General features: G+C 45.1%; 1 protein-coding gene across 1 annotated transcript in view; it reads right to left on the bottom strand.

Moving 5' to 3' along the window:
* LOC116971288 (15-hydroxyprostaglandin dehydrogenase [NAD(+)]-like) overlaps window positions 1-19936 on the bottom strand; it is a 38626-nt gene that overhangs the window by 14222 nt on the left and 4468 nt on the right. Inside the window, exon 4 of the mRNA XM_033018329.1 lies at window positions 17382-17478. Within this exon, the coding sequence (XP_032874220.1) occupies window positions 17382-17478 (97 nt within the window). The remainder of the gene's footprint in view (window positions 1-17381; window positions 17479-19936) is intronic.

The following is a 19936-nucleotide window of genomic DNA, read 5'->3' on the forward strand; positions in this document are numbered from 1 at the left end:
CTGCCTCGGCAAGGCCACCAACATCAAGGACCTGTCTCACCCTGGTCACTCCCTCTTTTCCCCTCTCCCATAGACAAGAGGTACAGAGTCGTATAAAACACATACCACTAGATTCAGGGATAGTTTCTTCCCAGCTGTTATCAGGTAACAGAGTCATCCTATCACCAATTAGAGAGCAGTCCTGAGCTACAATTTACCTAATTGGAGACCCTCAGACTTCACTGGACTGTATCTTGTCCTAAACTTTCCTCCCTTTATCCTGAGTCTATACGCAGTGGATGGCTTGATTATAAGCATGTGTAGTCTTTGTTGGTTAGCACCCAACAAAAAAGTTTTTCATTGTACCTTAAGTAAATGGGACATTAAACTAACTTAAACTAAACTAAACTAAACAGAGCTAAACAGCTATCTCCTCCGGCAGCTCGTTCCATATACCTACCACCGTTGTGTAAAAAAGTTGGCCCTTTGATTCTTATTCAATCTTTCCCCCTTCACCTTAAACCTATGCCCTCTGGTTCTCGATTCCCCTACTCCGGGTAAAAGACCCTGTGCATTTACTCTATCTATTCCTCTCGTGAACTTGTACATCTCTCAGGACTCCTGGACTGACCTGACCTATCTCTCCACAGTAAGGTTTCCTTGCTGTTCCATGATAAAGGAGCAATCACCATTAACTATCACGTTCTTGCCAACCAGAAAAAAGAAATGTCGTATAAATAAACTTTCAGGTAACGCAATTATCTACAGCAGTCTTTTCGAGACTTGCCAAGAGAAGTTTTGTCATTTTCACTGACACAAAAATAAATAAACCCTAGAAATAAAATAGGTGTTGCCTGCATCACTTGTTAGAAGTCATAAAAAGTTTAATGGTATTTGCATTGTCCTCACTTTCATTTGCTAAGGTGTGCTTGACTGCATGACCCTTTGGACCTGTTGGAAAATCCCTCTTAAGTGAGTAGAGTTGCCAGAATCAAATTTCTGGGAGTGAAAAGGGATCCACCATGGTTGGATCTGGAAGTTGACAGCAGAAAGACCTTCCCATTCATCACAAACTTACCAATGTTCAGTGCTCTGAATTGAAACATACAGTCTTTTACCCAGGCTAGAGGAATCATGAACCAGAGGGCATAGGTTTAAGGTGAGAGGGGAAAGATTTAATAGGAATCTGAGGGGCAACCTTTTCACGCAAAGGGTAGTAGGTACATAGAACAAGCTGCCAGAGGTCATTGATGCACGTACGATAACAGCATTTAAAATACATTTGGACAGGAAATGTTTAGAGGCATATGGACCAAGCATGGGACTAGTGTAGATGGGGCAGCTTGGTCAGCATGGGCAAGATTGGCTGAAGGGCCTGTTTCTATGCTGTGTGGCTCTTTGACTATCTAAAAGGATGGCACAGTGACGTAGCTGGTAGAGCTGCTGCCACACAGCGCCAGAGCCCCGGGTACGTAGCTAACCTCAAGTGCTGTCTGTGCTGAGTTTGCACATTTGCCCTGTGACTGCGTCGGTTCATTTCTGGGTTCTCCAGCTTCCTTCCTCATCCCAAAAACATGCGGGCTAGTAGGTGAATTGGCTTCTGGTAGGTTAACTTCTCCTAGTATGTGGGGAGTGGATGAGAAATTTGGATAACATATCACTAGTGTGAACTGGTGATCGATGGTCAGCGTGGACTCAGTTGGCAAAATGGCTAGTTTCCATGCTGTATCTTTAAACTATGACCGCGTGGGTGGTCCAGCTTCCCCCCACCTCACAAAGACATGCGGGTTTGTAGTTTATTGCATTCTGTAAATTGCCCCTCGTGTGAAGTGAGTGGGTGCAAAAGAGTGAGAACATGGAACTAGTGCACGTGGGCCGAAGGGCCTGTTTCCATGCTGTATCTTTCAATCGATCAAAACCTGCTGGGGTGATATCATTTCAGAGAACACTCAAGCGCCAAATGCCAGGTGTAGAGTTCAAAGTAAAATGCATTGGGAGCGGCCTAAAGTGGTGTTGTTATAGTTCAGGCTTTTCCAGTTGTTATTGAACTGAGCGCACTCTGCTGAGGAAGTTCCCCCAAGGCTCTGTGGAGCCAACTTTCTATGCTTGAGATCCGGTGTACAAATCTGAGACGAGTCCATAAATACCACAGCTAGAGACTCTCTGAATGCAATTTGACATTGCAATATGTCAAAGTGATATATTCTTGGAAAGGTGCCAACATAATGCTTGTTACCAGGTGAACCTAACTCTTTGCTGAGATTACGTGTAGTTGAAAAGTGCAGCTCGACTATGGAAACAGGAGTGAACTGAAAGCAATGATACACAAGGCTGTTGGATGAACTCTGAATCAATCAGCAGCATATCCAGGTTGTGAAGCAAAGCCCTGACCACAGCTATTGTAAGAGGAGTTTGCTTGTTAACCTCCACTCTCTGTCCCCCAACAACAGTTGGGTGGCACAGTGGCGCAGCTGGGAGAGCTGCTGCCTCACGGCACCAGAGACCCCGGTTCGATCCTGACCTCAGGTATTGTCTGTGTGCAGTTTGCACGTTCTCTCTGTGACTGCGTGGGTTTCCTCAGGTGCTCCGCTTCCTCCCATACCCCAAAGACGTGCAAGTTTGTAGGTTAATTGTAGGTTAATTGGCCTCGGTAAATTTCCCTACTTTGTAGGGAATGGGGTAACATTGAATTAATGTGAACACGTGATCGATGGTTGGCATGGACCTGATGGGCCAAAGGGCCTGCTTCTATGCTGTACCCCTAAACTAAAAACCCACCAATTTACCCATAAAAGGTTCCATCAATGCAGAGATCAGCCTGATATTTTGCAATATGTTTACATCAATGAATCCACTGGAAGTGGGTGTAGTTTTGGTGTGTGTTAGCGGGTGTTAGCGGAGCCGTGGGTGGTGGTCAGGAAGACATGGTTATTGAATTCAATCAAATCGGTCCATAGCCGAGTTCAACAATCAGCTAGGCAGAGGGGGGAAAAAGATTGTTTAGGCAATGTTTCCTAAAAACAGAACTCAATAAATTTAGAAGAACACCAAGTGCTGGAGTAACTCAGCGGGTCAGACCCATCCGTGGAGAACATTGATAGGTGATGTTTCATGTTGGGACCCTTCATCAGACTAACCAGCATCTGCAGTTCCTTGCATCACAATAAGTTTAGAACTTCTTCCACAGTGCCAGGACACCACGGTGGCAGCAGCGGTAGAGTTGCTGCCTTACAGCGAATGCAGCGCCAGAGACCCGGGTTCGATTCCGACTACGGGTGCTGTCTGTATGGAGTTTGTACGTTCTCCCCGTGACCTGCATGGGTTTTCTCCGAATGCTTCGGTTTCCTCCCACACCCCAAAGACTTACAGGTATATAGAGTAATTGGCTTTGTAAATGTAAAAACTGTCCCCAGTGGGTATAGGATAGTATTAATGTGCGGGGGTTGCTGGTCGGCACGGACCCGGTGGGCCGAAAGGGCCTGTTTCCGCACTGTATCTCTAAACTAAACTAAACTAAATAGGTCCTTTAGCCCAACTTGCCCAGGCCCACCTAGATGCCCCATCTACACTAGTCCCACCTGCCTGCTTTGGGCCCATATCCCTCTAAACCTTTCCTATCCTATCCACCTTTACCGACATTAATAGAGTCATAACAAAGCACGACCAGCTAGAGTATTCTTGAAGGTCATTATTGAACCAGGCTGGTTTACATGTACAGTAACTAGCCTTAAAATTCTAGATTTGGACTCATAGATTCATACTGCATGCTAAACAGGCCTTTTGGTCCACTATGTACATGCTAGCCATTAAGTACCTATCTCTACTAAACCTATTTCCCAGCACTTGGCCTGTAATCTTCCATAGTATGGGGTTTCTAGTGCTCATCTATACGCCTCCTAAATGTGTGAGAATGCCTTCTTCGTCCTCTGTGATAAGGCTTTCCAGATTCCACCAACATCTGTGTTAAATGTTTCCTCCTCAAATCCTTCTAAACCAAAATTGGATGTTGGTTCTTCAGCTGCCCACTGTGGGATTTGAACTCATGTCTCTGAGACCATGGTTGTCCAGAGATAAACGTTTAAAACACTCAAAAAATAACAAAAAAAAGACGAAAAGACAGACTATTGGCGAAGCTGCCATCGTCAATGTTCTAAATGTGGCCTAAACACAATCCTATAAAGCTGCGTCATGACTTCCTGACATACTCGAGTGGCCCGACCAACGAAGACCAATGATAGACACATGGATATGCAGGGAATGGAGAGATACGGTTCATGAGCTGGCATAGGAGGTTTGTTTAACTTGGTAGTGTGTTTGGCTGGGACATTGTGGGCCAAAGGGCCACACTGTACTGTACTGTTATATGTACTATATTTGGGATTACAGTAAATCACACCTACCCCACCCTCATGCTCTGATCTAATAATTCCACTCCCTTTCGATCAATTTCACATGATTTTCAATCTATGTGCAATAGCACAAGCAGTTGACAAATGTACTCCGTAAAAATAACTTTAAACCACATAACCACTACAGTTACTTAATCAGCAACATGATCGCTCTACATATATTGAAGCAGCAATGGGCTAATCCAGGGGTGGGGAACCTGCGGCCTTAAGGCCGTATGCAGCCTTCTAGGCCATTACGTGCGGCCTTTTGAATTAATCCAAATTTTGTAGAACAAATCCTTTTATTTTTATTAATATGTTTTTGTTCGTCTTTTATTATTTTAATTTTAATCTTAAAATAAATGTATTTAAAATACCAAAGAGTAAAAGAAGATTCAACGCAATAATCCTCCCCGTACTAAAAATGCTTTCTTGCTTTTCAACCACTTATTGCTGTGAATCTACATTCTCCTACCTAACCCAAATGAAGACGCCCTTAAGGTTACAAATGACGGATATCCATCTAGAAGATCAGCTGAAACTGCGTACCTCCATGTTGCAACCTAATATTCAAATGCTTTCCCATAAAAAGCAGTCACAACAAAGCCATTTTTTTTCATTTTCTTGAAGTTAGTAGATAGTAGTTAGATTTTTACAAAATAAGTTTCTTGGATGTGGCCTTATTAGATTACAGCTAACTTAATGCAGCATTCCAACATGAAAAGGTTCCCCACCCCTGGGCTAATCCATAGTGTAGAAGGGCCCCGATCCAACACATCACCTATCCTTTTTCTCTAGGGATACTGCCTGCCTGACCCGTTGAGTTACTACAGGATTTTACTATCTATGGAAAATCCATTGCATGATCATTAATAACCCCCTCCATGCCTGACCCATCAATTATTTCCCTTCTAAAGATCATGACTGAATCTGTTCCCTGTTTCCAGTTTGTGTTCAAGATATTTTTGTCAGTCCATTCATCACCAACCCACCCGCCAGTGGGTACCTTCTTCCTTATTTACTCTACGTCTTTGAGTAATAGTCTGCAACTCAGCTGATGCTTCTCCTATCTCAGAGCAGGAAGTGAGTATACTGAGTTCAAACCCAACCCCACAGACATAGGCACGATAATTTAGGCCAAACTTCAGTGGAGTTCAATGATATTTTATTGGTACATGTATGAGGTACAGTGAAATGCTTTGTTTTGCATACAACCTGGTAAAGTTATATATCAGACCTCACTTAGACAGTACACAAGTGTCACCATGTTTCTGACTCCGACAAAGGCACAAAAGTTAATCAAACAGTCCTATCTCCTGCCTGCTGCCACACGTGACAGCAAACCCCCCCCACCACCACCACCCCCTACGCTCTCGACGCCCCACCTCCGTTGTGTGTTAGGCGTCAGATCCGTGAGGATATCCATCAGAAGCAAATCCCATGGAGTCCAGCGGGGGAGTCTGAATCCAAACTGGGATTGTCAGTGTTAATCTGGGAACTCAGAGCTTGCTTTGAGAACTGCTCTGCTCAAGACCCCGAGAAGCTGCAGAAAGTTGATATTGAAGTTGCAGAAAGTTGATGTTTCAACTTTCCTGAAAATATCATACTTATGCCCTATGACAATCTCTGACAGATCTTCTCGCATATTGAAGATAGACACATAATGCTGGAGTAACTCAGCGGGTCAGGCAGCATCTCTGGAGAAAAGGAATAGGTGACGTTTCGGGGTCAGAACCCTCCTTCAGACAGGGTTTTGACCCGTAACGCCATCTACTGAACAAATGAATGAAAGGTATGTAAAGACCATTTGTTTTTTGTACCTTTTCATACTTTTAATTTCCCTCTCCCCTGGCTCTCACTCTGAAGAAGGGTCTCGACCCAAAATGTCACCTATTCCTTTTCTCCAGAGATGCTGCCTGTCCCGCTGTTACTCCAGACTTTTGTACCTATCTTCGAAGTAAACCAGCATCTGGAAGTTCCTTCCTCCACACTCCTTCTCATAAACTGCTATGCCCTGCAAGGCATAAACTTCCCAATGCATTAAGGGTTGCATTTATATTAAAACATGACCTACTATTGCATTTTTATTTCCATTGGTAGAGACAGCAACTTTCCCAACAATATTAGCCATGAGTTCCGTACTTGTGCAATAAATTTGGCTTGATTTAGTTTAATTTATCATTGTCATGTGTACTGAGGTACAGTGAAAATCATTTTGTTGTGAACTATCCAGTCAGCGAAAAGACTATTCAGGATTACAAACGAGCCATCCACAGTGTACAGTTACAGCATAAAGGGAATATAGTACAGTGCAAGATCAAGTCCAATTAAAGATAGTCCGAGGGTCTCCAATGAAGTAGATGGTAGCTCAGGACCACTCTCTAGTTGTTGATAGGATGGTACTTAGATGCACAGCTGTGGGTGCATAAGGAGTAATGAAGGCAGCTTCCCCTATCTGCAAAACATTTCTCACCAGCCTTGTGAATTGCCTTGTGAAGATTGGCTTATGAGATGCAATATCTACAAGTTACTGACGAGGCAGCTCCAAGTGCTAGGACAGCACATCCCCAGACACCAGGGCACTGTGAACTTCTGCCATTGTGACTTTTCAGCAGAATTTCCTTCCATTTGTTATTTCAAGGGTGGAAAATGCTTGGCTTGCGAAGCTCGTTATCTGCGGCCAGTCATTTGCTGATTGAGGATATCATTCTGTGCCAATGCACCAGAAAATGCTCGTTTAGTTTGGCTTAGTTTATTGTCACACGTACCGAGGTAGAGTGAACAACTTTTGTTGCGTGCTAACAAGTCAGCGGAAATTCTACACGTGATTACAATCGAGCCATCCACATGATAAAGGGAATGACGTTTAGTGCAAGATAAAGTCCAGTAGAGGAAGTGACACTGATGTATAAATGCACTGAAGGGGAAACAGGGGAGGTTTGGCAAGATATTACCAGGGCTGGTGAGTTTTGCTTTTATGAAGAGATTGTTGACGGTGAGACTTATTTTCTTTGGAAAGAGAAAGTGGAGATTTAATGAAGTTGAATAATATTGTAAGAGACTGAAGTCAAGTCAAGTTTATTCGTCACATACACATACGAGATGTGCAGTGAAATGAAAAGGGGTATACAAGAATAACTGCCTCCCTTGGCTGAGGGAAATAATTGGGAAGCACGGATAGAATTGGTAGACTGATTAGAAAGGACATAAAGAAAAAATGTTGCACAGTGATCTCATGCACATCACATTTATCCAGTGATGGATGGGTGCTGAAACGTCAAGAAATGAGTCACTATAGACCAAGCATGGGAAGTAAAAGTTGCATAAGTAAATCCATTTATGGCCATATGATCTCCTTCATAGACATGGACATGTGCAGAAGATAAAGACAAAATGCTGAGTAACTCAGCGGGTCAGGCAGCATCTCTGTAGAATACGAGTAGGTGACGTTTCGGGTCCAGACCCTTCTTCAGACCGAGAGTCAAGGAGGGAAACTAGAGGTATGAAAAGGCTCAGAACAAATCAGAGCAGGCACTGATGACCCCAAGGAAATGTGGAGCACACAATGGTCCATTGTTGGATGTGGAAGAGGTGGTGTCGAAGGGATAGACATGTACGGCACAGGAACAGGCCCTTTGGGCCACAATGTGCCGAATATGTTGCCACTTTAAACTGCACATCTGATCTATATCCCTTCATTTCCTGCCTGTCTGTGTGTCTGTCTAAATGCCTCTTAACTGCCACTGTCGTATCTGCTTCCACGATCTCCCCTGGCAGTACGTTTCAGGCAATCCCTTCTCTGCACAAACAAACTTGCCTCACAAATATCATTTAAACTTTGCCCCTCTCACCTTAAACTAGGGCAGGACAATGGCACAGCGGTGGAGATGCTGCCTCACAGTGCCACAGATCTGGGTTCGATCCTGACTACGGGTGCTGTCTATACGGAGATTGTACATTCTCCCCTGTGACCACATGGGTTTTCTCCGGGTGCTCCGGTTTCTTCCCACACTCCAAACAGGTACATATTTGTAGGTTAATTGGCTTCTGTGAATTTGTAAATTGGTAAATTGTTGCTAGTAGGATATGCTAGGATATGTAGGATATGCTAGTGTAAGGGGCGATCGCTGGCCGACGCGGACTCGGTGGTCCGAAGGGCTTGTTTCCGCACTGTGCCTCTGATTTCTAAAGTCTATGCCCCCTGGTGTTTTGCATTTCCATCTGTGGAAAAGGTTCTATTAATCTTATTTATGCTTCTCATAATTCCATAAACTTCTATTAGGTCACACTTCAACCTCTTGTGTTCCAGATAAAACAATTTTATCCAAGTTTGTCCAACCTCGCCTGATAGTTAATACCCTCTAATTCAAGTTTCATTCTGGTGAATCTCATCTTCTGTCTCTTCAAAGTCCCTACATCAGTCGGCACGGTGGTGCAGCTGTAGAGTCGCTGCCTTAAACTCTTGCAGCGCCGGAGACCCGGGTTCAATCCCGACTACGAGTGTTGTCTGTACGGTCTTTGTACGTTCTCCCCATGACCACGTGGATTTTATCCGAAATCTTTGGTTTCCTCCCACACTCCAAAGACGTACAGGTTTGTAGGTTAATTGGCTTGGTGTAGGTGTAAATTGTCCCTAGTGTGTGTAGGATAGTGTTAATGTGCGGGGATCGCTGGTCAGTGTGGACTCGATGGGCTGAAGGGCCTGTTTCCGCACCGTATCTCTAAACTAAACTAGATCAGTCCTGGACACCCAGAACTGCATGCAGCCTAACCAAAGATTTATCCTGCAACATAACTTTCCGACTTTTACCCCCACCCCCAGACCGATGAATCCAAATATGCCAAATGTCTTCTTTACCACCTTTCCAATGTGCATTTCAGTTGTAGGTTTTACTAGGATGATCACATAAAATCCAATGATAATGTTTCATTTAAGTATCCATAGATCTTTACCAAATATTGATTTAATGCAATCTAAACCAAGGGGAAAAACACAGTCTTTGGCTTGAACTACAGTAAATTTTAATGATGCAAAGAAGAAAGAAAATCTTAAAAATACTTCCTCTTTTGAGACAGTCCCTTGGAGTCTGAAGAAGGGTCTCAACCCGAAACATCACCTGTCCATTCCCTCCTCACTCACTGGGTTCCTCTAGCACTTTGTGTTTTGCTCAAGATTCCAGCATCTGCCGGAGATCAAGGCCGACCTATTTCTCTGGATTCTGATGTGACTCATGTAGGAACTGCAGGCACTTGCACACAGGGGGCAAGAGGTGCTCCACAGGCTGGATGGTTGGATGGTTTATAAAATGGTCTACTTCCTCCGCTGTTCGTAGAGGGCTTTCAGAGGTGCCGCGGCCATGGTGCTCGCCCAGAAGAAGGCTCATCGGGTGGCCTAACTGGGAGGGAGCTGGAGACGTCGGACGCGAGGAGCAAGGGCCGGTAGGAGGGTGAACTGGGGTAATGTCTCCAGCGCCTGCAAGGTCGACTGCAGGAGTCGCCCCTGGGACACAAAGATGGCTGGGCAAGGAGAGGAGAGGGACGTCGGTACACAGGAACTCCTCCGGTACATCAAGCGCGCGGGCCGACCGCACTTTGGACTTTGAATAATGGTGCCAAAAATGGCGGCGCCCGTATGTGTAATATATGCAAAGAAAAATTCACTGTGCAGTTGAACACATGACAAATAAAACGCCATTGACTTTTGGATTATTGCGTCTTCCTGGGCCTGCACTTCATCCTACAGCACCTAGACCGCCAGGGGACCTATGCGAGGATCCTGTTTGTTGATTTTAGCTTTGCATTCAACACCATTGTGCCAGAGCTACTACACTCCAAACTTTCCGAGTTGACTGTGCCTGAACCCCTCTGTCAGTGGATCACCAACTTCCTGACAGACAAGAAGCAGCATGTGAGGCTGGGAAAGCACATCTTGGACCCGCAATCGCTCAGCATAGGAGCACCGCAAGGCTGCGTACTCTCACCTCTCCTCTACTCTCTCTACACCAACGACTGCACCTCCACAGACACCTCTGTCAAGCTTCTCAAGTTTGCGGACGACACAACCCTGATTGGACTGATCCAGGATGGGGAGGAATCTGCCTACAGACAGGAAGTGTCACAGCTGGCGTCCTGGTGCCATAGCAACCTACAGCTCAATGCTCTTAAGACAGTGGAATTGATTGTAGACATTAGGAGAGCTCCCCCTTCCCTCACCCCACTCACCATCAACAACACCACAATCACATCTGTGGAGTCTTTTAAGTTCCCGGGAACCATCATCTCCAAGGACCTTAAGTGGGGGGCTACCATCGACTCCACAGTCAAAAAGGCACAAGAGAGGATGTACTTCCTGCGGCAGCTGAGGAAGCACAATCTGCCACAGGCAATGATGGTCCAATTCTACACGGCCATCATAGTGTCTGTTCTCACCTTCTCCATCATGGTCTGGTTTGGCTCAGCCACCAAGCACGACACCTGGAGGCTGCAGCGAATCATCAGATTAGCAGAGAAGGTTATTGGCTGCAACCTTCCCTCCATTGATGAACTGTACACTGCAAGGGCCAGGAAGCGAGCGGGCAAGATCATCTCTGTCCCCTCTCACCCTGGCCACAAACTCTTTGAATCACTTCCCTCTGGAAGGCGACTCCGGATTGTCGAAGCTGCCACAGCCAGACATAAAAGGTTTTTACCCACGAGTAGTTGCTCTACTCAACAGCCAAAAATCTGTAGCCTCCCTTTGATCTGGTATTTTGTTGGTTCACATGCTTGATCAATGGTGTTTTATCATTAATGTCTTATTATTATTAATGTTTAGTCTTTTCTGAGTCATTCGCAATGCCCCTGTCCCACTTAGGAAACCTGAACGGAAACCTCTGGAGACTTTGCGCCCCACCCAAGGTTTCCGTGCGGTTCCCGGAGGTTGCAGGTGGTTACCGGAGGTTGCAGGTAGTGGAAGCAGGTAGGGAGACTGATAAAAACCTCCGGGAACCGCACGGAAACCTTGGGTGGGGCGCGAAGTCTCCAGAGGTTTCCGTTCAGGTTTCCTAAGTGGGACAGGGGCATAACTGTCACTGTATGTCATGTTGTTACTTGTGGGTGGAGCACCAAGGCAAATTCCTTGTATGTGAATACTTGGCCAATAAACTTACTTACTTACTTACTTGCTTCCCACTGTAAGAGCTTGAGATACTCAATACCATTGCGAATGGTCCTTCTCTGCTTTGAATGCCCATAGACCATCAACACCTTGTATTCTATCTGGGCACATTCTAGCCTTCATGTTGAACTCCATGTTGAATTCTATAACACAGGTGACTTGATGTCTTGGGTCTGCATAAGATGTCCATGCGATATTAGCTCAGGTAGTTTTGTTCATCCTTCTTTTCTTGGGACTGAAGATGAACCAAGTCTAACCACTGTGGGGCATGTCTTCCTGCTCAGTATTTCAAAACTCCTACATTCTTTTCTTGATGATCTCTCTCTCTCTCTCTCTCTAACTGGTCCCATTCACTCATTGAGACAGAAAACCTCACTTGCATCTCATCCCTGTGGTGTGCCCAGTTTTACCATATCAGAAAAAAATATCAGAGAGATAACACAGTGGAGGTGTATGATATTATCAAGTTATAGAGTCAGAGAGTCATACAGTGTTGAAACAGGCCCTTCGGTCCAACTTGCCCACACTGACCAAACCAACTTGCCCCATCTATGCTAATCCCACCTCCCGCATTTAGCCCATATCCTTATAAACCTATCCTATCCATGTACCTGTCTAAATGGTTCTTAAACGTTGTATGAAATCATGTGGGGAATGGGTAGGGTGAATGCACAGTCTTTTTCCCTAGGTAGGACAATCAACAACTAGACGGCCTATGTTTAAGGTGAGAGAGGAAAGATATAATAGCAACCTGAGGAGCAACTTTTGCACTCAGAGGGTGGTGGGTGTATGGAATGAGCTGCCAGAGGAGGTATTTGAGGCAAGTAAAATAACAAGATTTTGAAAGACATTTAGGCAGGTAGAATAGAAAATGCTTAGAGGAATATTGGCCAAACGTGGAACATGAGTAGATTAGAGGGAGCATTTTGGTCGGCATGGATGATTGGGTTGAAGGGCCTGTTTCCATGCTGCATGACTCTATGACTGTCTCCCCCCCACCCCCCCCCCCCCCCCCCCCCCCCCCCCCCCCCACCCCCCCCCCCCCCCCCCCCCACCCCCACCATCCCTGCACCTTTCCGAGTTTCTTTTGTCATATAACCATATAACCATATAACAATTACAGCACGGAAACAGGCCATCTCGGCCCTACAAGTCCGCGCCGAACCATTTTTTTCCCTTAGTCCCACCTGCCTGCACTCATACCATAACCCTCCATTCCCTTCTCATCCATATGCCTATCCAATTTATTCTTAAATGATACCAACGAACCTGCCGCCACCACTTCCACTGGAAGCTCATTCCACACCGCTACCACTCTCTGAGTAAAGAAGTTCCCCCTCATGTTACCCCTAAACTTCTGTCCCTTAATTCTGAAGTCATGTCCTCTTGTTTGAATCTTCCCTATTCTCAAAGGGAAAAGCTTGATCACATCAAATATTGTCCTGAAACATTGACTCTGTTTCCCTTATCACAATGGTGGCCTGACCTGCTGGCTATTCTAGTATGAAGAAGGGTTTCGGCCCGAAACGTCGCCTATTTCCTTCGCTCCATAGATGCTGCTGCACCCGCTGAGTTTCCCCAGCAATTTTGTGTACCTTCGATATTCCAGCATCTGCAGTTCCCTTTTGAACACGGCTATTCTAGTATTTTCTGTTTTTCATTTCAATTTTCAAATATTTCTAGCATCAATTCCCCGAAGACAGTGGGAACATTGTATTTCCTCACAAAAGTTTTTCATACATCCTTAAACCTTAACCTCTGTTAACCTCCGTTCACTGGTGATCTTTTTCCACAACTCAGCTCAGAAATAACTGTCTATTTTGGGAGTCTGATATCAGGAGTGCAAACAAAGGATGTGGCCTGTCCTGTAGAGTAATCAGTGCTTCAGAATTGAGGAGGTTTCTTTTGTGAAAGACTCTGACATTAGTCACAACACTGCCTTAATTCTTTGAAGCGTAGAAGGTTGGGTGGTAACCTTACTGAGGTATACAAGTTCACAAGGGGCATGAATAATGTGAACACTCACAATCTTTCATCAAGGGTAGAACATTCTAAAAGACGAGAGGATATAAGCTTAAGGTGAAAGGAGAGAGATTTAAGATTGGGCACAGCGGGCAAATTCTTTTCACTCAGAAGGTAGGCCGTAACTGGAACGAGCGACAAGAGGAAGTTATATCTTCTAGATCTTATAGAAACTTACAAAATTCTTAAGAGGTTGGACAGGCTAGATGCAGGAAGATTGTTCCCGATGGTGGGGAAGTCCAGGACAAGGGGTCACAATTTAAGGATAAAGGGGAAATCCTTTAGGACCGAGATGAGAAAAACATTTTTCACACAGAGAGTGGTGAATCTCTGGAACTCTCTGCCACAGAAGGTAGTTGAGGCCAGTTCATTGGCTATATTTAAGAGGGAGTTAGATGTGGTCCTTGTGGCTAAAGGGATCAGGGTGTATGGAGAGAAGGCAGGTACAGGATACTGAGTTGGATGATCGGCCATGATCATATTGAATGTGGGTGCAGGCTCGAAGGGCCGAATAGCCTACTCATGCACCTATTTTCTATGTTTCTATAGAAGCAGATACAATTATGGATACGAATAGTGAAAAACCTGGAACGAGTGGATGTGGAGAGGATGTTTCCACGAGTGGGAGAGTCTAGGACTAGTGGCCTCTAGAATAAAAGGACATACCTTTTGTAAGCAGATGAGGTGGAGTTTATTTAATCAGATGGTGGTGAATCTGTAGAATTTATTGCCATAGACGGCTGTGGAGGCCAAGTCAATCGATAATTTTAAGGTGGAGATTGACAGAGTTGTGATTCCTAAGGGTGTGAGGGGTAATGGGGAGAAGGCAGGAGATTGAGATTGAGAAGGAAAGATAGATCAGCCATAATTGAATGATGAAGTAGACTTGATGGGCTGAATGCCCTAATTCTACTCCCATCACTTATGAACTTAAGAACTTGTGAATTACGGCTTTGAAAAGACTTTTGGTGAGCTTTATGGATAGAAATGCATTAGGTGGATATGGGCCAAATACAGGCAAATAGCACTGACTCTGAATGCCAACTTTCTCGGCATGGACAAGATAGGCCAAAGGGCCTGTTTCGGTGCTGCGATTATGACTCATTCACTCGTCCTTCCAGCGAATTAAAGGAATTTGTAGAGACAGTGTTGGTATTTTCCTCATGCCTTGTGGCACCTGTTGAAGTGCAGGATTAGAAGTATATACGAGGGTGGGATCACTGCTGCCCAGTTGACCATGGGTTTGGCGTCATGTCTGATATCTGCATCTTCAAGCACCTTTCCCCCCCCAGTCAACCAGCGTCGGTGTTAGTGCATTGAAGGTGAAAATAAACAACACCTTCAGGCAGGTACTTGTTCTAAACAGTCAGATTTCAGTCACATCTTAAATGAGCCTTGATTACTTTACCAAAGGAGATGGGGATCAAATTCCTTGGAGATTTCAGTACCAGAGTTGGGCATGAATCCAATCTCTAGAATGGTACTCCTGAAAGAGGGGAAGTAAAGGTACCTACATCGCCATACTATTCTAGATGTAGCCCAATCCATCACACACAGACCAGACCCCTCGCCATTGACTGCCTTGCACTGCCTCTATATCACACTACCTCAGGAAAGCAGCCAGCATAATCAAACATCTTTCCCACTCTAGCCTTCCCTTTTTCTCCCCTCTCCTGTTGGAACAGACAGAACAGCGCCTCCAAACCCTGTATCTCTCTCACGAAGGGCAACGGTGCACCGGAATATGGCTTACCCTCAGCTCCAGCAGAAAATACAAAAGCTTGAAAGGGCGCACCACCAGACTCAGGAATAGCTTCTTCTCCTCTGTTATCAGGCTTCTGAACAGTCCTTCCATAAGCTAGGGTATAGTCCGATTCTCCTCTACTCCATTGCGGACATTGGATTCTGTCTCTGGAACTGTTGCGCTACAATGCTGAGAACTATATTCCGCACTCTGTCTCTACCCCTTCGTTCATCTATCATACTTGAGTTTGGCTTGATTGTATTTATATATAGTATCTGATTAGATTGGATAGCATGCAGAACAAAGCTATTCACTGTACCTCAGTACATGTGACAATAATAAACCTCAACCTAAAGCTCCTCCAAAATGTATTTAAGAGAGAGTTAGATGTAGCTCTTAGGGCTAACGGAATCAAGGAATGTGGGGAGAAAGCAGGAATAGGCTATTGATTTTGGATGTTTAGCCATGATCATATTGAATGGTGGTGCTGGCTCGAGGGGCGAATGGCCTATTCCTGCTCCTATTTTCTATGTTTTTATGTTTCTATGTAAATGAACAAGAGCACGGTCTGGTTATCAGAAACACCATCTTCAGGGCAGCATAAAGCTGCTGCAGAAAAACAAGACCGCAGGGTTGGACCACATACATCAGAGTTACAAGGTCAGAAATACAGAAGATGCAGAAACAGCTTCAAATGTGATATAAAGAGAAGATGCCTGAGCTCTTGAAAAATACCAACACGTAATCTTTCTTAAAGATATGTTGGCCATTAAAAATCATCCAGGCATTTCCTTGCTCTCTCTGCAGCAAGAAATATCTTCTCTCATTTCCTCTTAAACTGGGTCTCGACCTGAAACATCACCCATTCCTTTTCTCCGGAGATGCTGCCTGTCCCGCTGAGTTACTCCAGTTTCAATCAGCATCCGCAGTTCCTGTTTTGTACATCTTTTTTATTCTGAATAAAGTTTATTTTGATTTTTTTTAAAATTCTTACAGAGGAAAGTTTGCTGGAACCTTGATGCAGTTCTGGCCTCAATGTCACAGGAAGAGCACATCATCCAGTTATCACAAACATCCTCTTTAGGGCAGCACAGTGGTGCAGCTGTTAAAGCTGCTGCTTGTTAATATCAGAGCCAAGACCTTGGTTACTGTCCGTGCAGACGTTTGCAGGTTCTCCCTGTGGCCCCTATGGTTTTCCAATGGCTTTTAAAATGTCCTCCCATATCCCAAAGATGTGTGGGTTTGTAGTTTAACTGACCACAGTTAGACCACTCCTAGAGTGTAAGTTGAGGGGTAGAGTCTGTGCTGAGTTGATAGAGAGTCGTAGACGCATACACTCATTGAGTCATACAGCATGTGTGAGAATGTGTGTGAATGTGTGTGAGTGACTGGTGGTGGTCGGAGGGGCCGTAGGCGCAGATTGGCAGCCACGCTTCCGTCAGTCTGCCCCAGGGCAGCTGTGGCTACAGAAGTAGCTTACCACCACCGAGTGTGACTGAGGAGTGAATGAATAATGCGATGTAAAGCGCCTTGAGTATTAGAAAGGCGCTATATAAATCCCATCCATTATTATTATTACAGCATGAAAACAGGCCCTTTGGCCCAACATACCTACGCTGACTAACATGCCCCATCTCCACTAGTCCCACCTGCCTGCATTTGGCCGATATCCCTCTCAACCTTTCCTATCCATGTACCTGTCCAAATCTTCCTGTCCAATGTCTGACCCACTGAATTATTTGTGTCTTTCCTTGGTGAACCAGCATCTGCAGTTCCTTGTTTCTCCAGTCCAGGTAACCAATTCAGCCCGTGCGATACAAATAGTGTTTACTAATTCATCAGTTGCATTATTTTCAGTTAGTGTCCTGGGAACATGTGTTTTACCAAAACTACTGCAAGCCATATGTGGGCTCACCAAGGACTTAAATAATTCCAGTAAGACTTCTTTATTTGTGTACTCAATTCTTCTTGCAATGAAAGGCAATATAGTATTGGCCTTTCCAATTGCCTGGTGTATTCTGTAAGGCAATTTCCACTCTATCAATTTTGCTACAGCAGCTTTTGGTTAAACTAAAATCATCAGAAATCTTACCTGCTAAAGAGGCCACGTTCACGATAATTCCTCCTTTCCCACCACTCAGTTTGTTCATATGCTCCAAAGCCAAATAGGTTCCTCGTATCACAGAGGTCTGGCATTTGAAAAATAGAGACATCTTTAAATAAGCAGTTTTTGTTTTCAAAAGTTCTGTTACTCCTCAATAAACTGGGTCATCCAAAAAATATATGGGGAGTGTATGTAACTTTATTGACCAGCATAGAACACAGAGTGTTCAGCACAAAGTGGGCGGCACAATGGCGCAGTGGTAGAGTTGCAGCCTTACAGTGGCAGAGACCCGGGTTCAATCCTGACTACGGGTGCTGTCTGTATGTTCTCCCCATGACCGCGTGGGTTTTCTCCAAGATCTTCAGTTTCCTCCCACAAATACAACGATGTGCAGGTCTTTAGGTTAATTAGCTTGGTATAAATGTATGCATGTTAAATTGTCGCTAGTGCGTGTAGGGTGGTGTTAGTGTGCGGGGATCGTTGTTCGGTGCGGACTTGGTGGGCCGAAGTGTGTGTTTCCGCGCTGTATCTCTAGACTAAACTAAACTATAAACTAAACATAAAATGCTGGAGTAACTCAACGGGACAGGCAGCACCTCTGGAGAGAAGGAATGGGTGACGTTTTGGGTCATAGAAACATAGAAAATAGGTGCAGGAAGAAGCCATTTGGCCCTTCGAGCCAGCACCGCCATTCATTGTGATCATGGCTGATTATCCTCAATCAGTAACCCGTGCCTGCCTTCTCCCCATATCCCTTGATTCCACAAGCCCCTAGTTAGTTATCTAAAGGGCCTGTCCCACGAGCATGCGACTGCATGCGGCAAGCGCGACCTAACATGGTCGCTTGAGCCATACGGCCTCGTGGGGCCGGTCCCACTTCGATCGCCGGAGCCGTATGGAGTAGTGCGGAGTTGGTCCCGACATCGCGTGGGGCTCCGAAAAACTGACACTGTTCAAAAATTCCACGCGGCAATGGCCTGCCGGCCCGCAGCCACATTGAGGCCGTACGCACCGCCTCGACGGGCATACTCAGCGTCTCGATGCCGTATGCAACGTCTCGACGCCGTACGCAGCGAACTTCCCCCGGACTTCGCTCGAACTTCACGTCAACTCGTACGGGATCACTCGACCTCTGCGCGGCCCCCGCTTCCGGTTTGATAGTGCTCGCCGCATGCAGTCGCATGCTGGTGGGACAGGCCCTGTACGGGGATCACTCGACCTCCGCGCGGCCCCCGCTTACGGTTTGGTCTCCCTTGCCGCATGCAGTCGCATGCTCGTGGGACAGGCCCTTAACTCTCTTTTAAATTCATCCAGTGAATTTTACCTTTACTGCCTTCTGTGGGTGAAAAAGTTTGTTCTCATCTCAGTTTTAAATGGCCTTCCCTTTATTCGTAGACTGTGGCCCCTGGTTCTGGACTCCTTCAACATTAAGAACATTTTTCCTGCATCTAGCTTATCCAGTCCTTTTATAATTTTATATGTTTCTATAAGATCTCCTCGCATCCTAAATTCCAGTGAATACAAGCCCAGTCTTTCCAATCTTTACTCATATGACAGTCTGCCATCCTGGGGATTAACCTCATGAAACTACGCTGTACTGCCTCAATAGCAAGGATGTCCTTCCTCAAATTAGGAGACCAAAACAGCACACATTACTCCAGGTGTGGTCTCACCAGGGCCCTGTACAACTGCAGAAGGACCTCTTTACTCCTATACTCAAATCCTCCCGATATGAAGGCCAACATGCCATTAGCTTTCTTCACTACCTGCATGTTTACCTTCAGTGACTGGTGTACAAGATGTGATGACTGTAGATCCTTGCTGTATGTAGATTTAATAAATATGTGTTGTATCTTAACGTATGTTTGATTTGGTTCATTACACTTCCCTTTTTCCTAATCTGACATAATTGAGATAATAATCTGCCTCCTTGTTCTTGCTGCCAAAGTGGATAACATCACATTTATCTACATCATTCTGCATCTGCATCTGCCCACTCACTCAACCTGTCCAAGTCTCCCTGCAACCTCCTAGCTTCCTCTTCTTCATCCAAGAAGGATCTCGACCCGATACGTCACCTATTCCTTCTCTCCAGAGATGCTGCCTATCCTGCTGAGTTACTCCAGCATTTTGTGTCTAGCTTTGATTTAAACCAGCATCTGCATGTTCTTTCTTACACATATAAACTAAACATGGTTTAGTTGCCAAAAGCAGATTGGAAACTTATAATAATGATGCATGCGGAATACTAATGAATTGATTCTTAGTTAAGAGGCATATCTTTCCATGGCTCTGCAACAAAGACAGACTTTTCTAATTAGGAGAAAAGCAAATGGATTTAGTGCTTATTTGCCTCCGTTCCAGTTGGTCTGGTGTTGATCATGTACTCTCTGATGTAACGTTAAACTCTCCATGAAACTCAGAGTCTCAATTCAAAGAAGGTAGAGCAGTAAAACAAGGAACAGGCCCTTTGGCCTGGGATGTCTGTGCCGAACATAATGCCAAATTAAACTAATCCCTATTGCCTACATATGATCCATATC

This window comes from Amblyraja radiata, chromosome 3 (genome assembly GCF_010909765.2).
Source record: "Amblyraja radiata isolate CabotCenter1 chromosome 3, sAmbRad1.1.pri, whole genome shotgun sequence".
In the NCBI taxonomy this organism is placed as follows: domain Eukaryota; kingdom Metazoa; phylum Chordata; class Chondrichthyes; order Rajiformes; family Rajidae; genus Amblyraja; species Amblyraja radiata.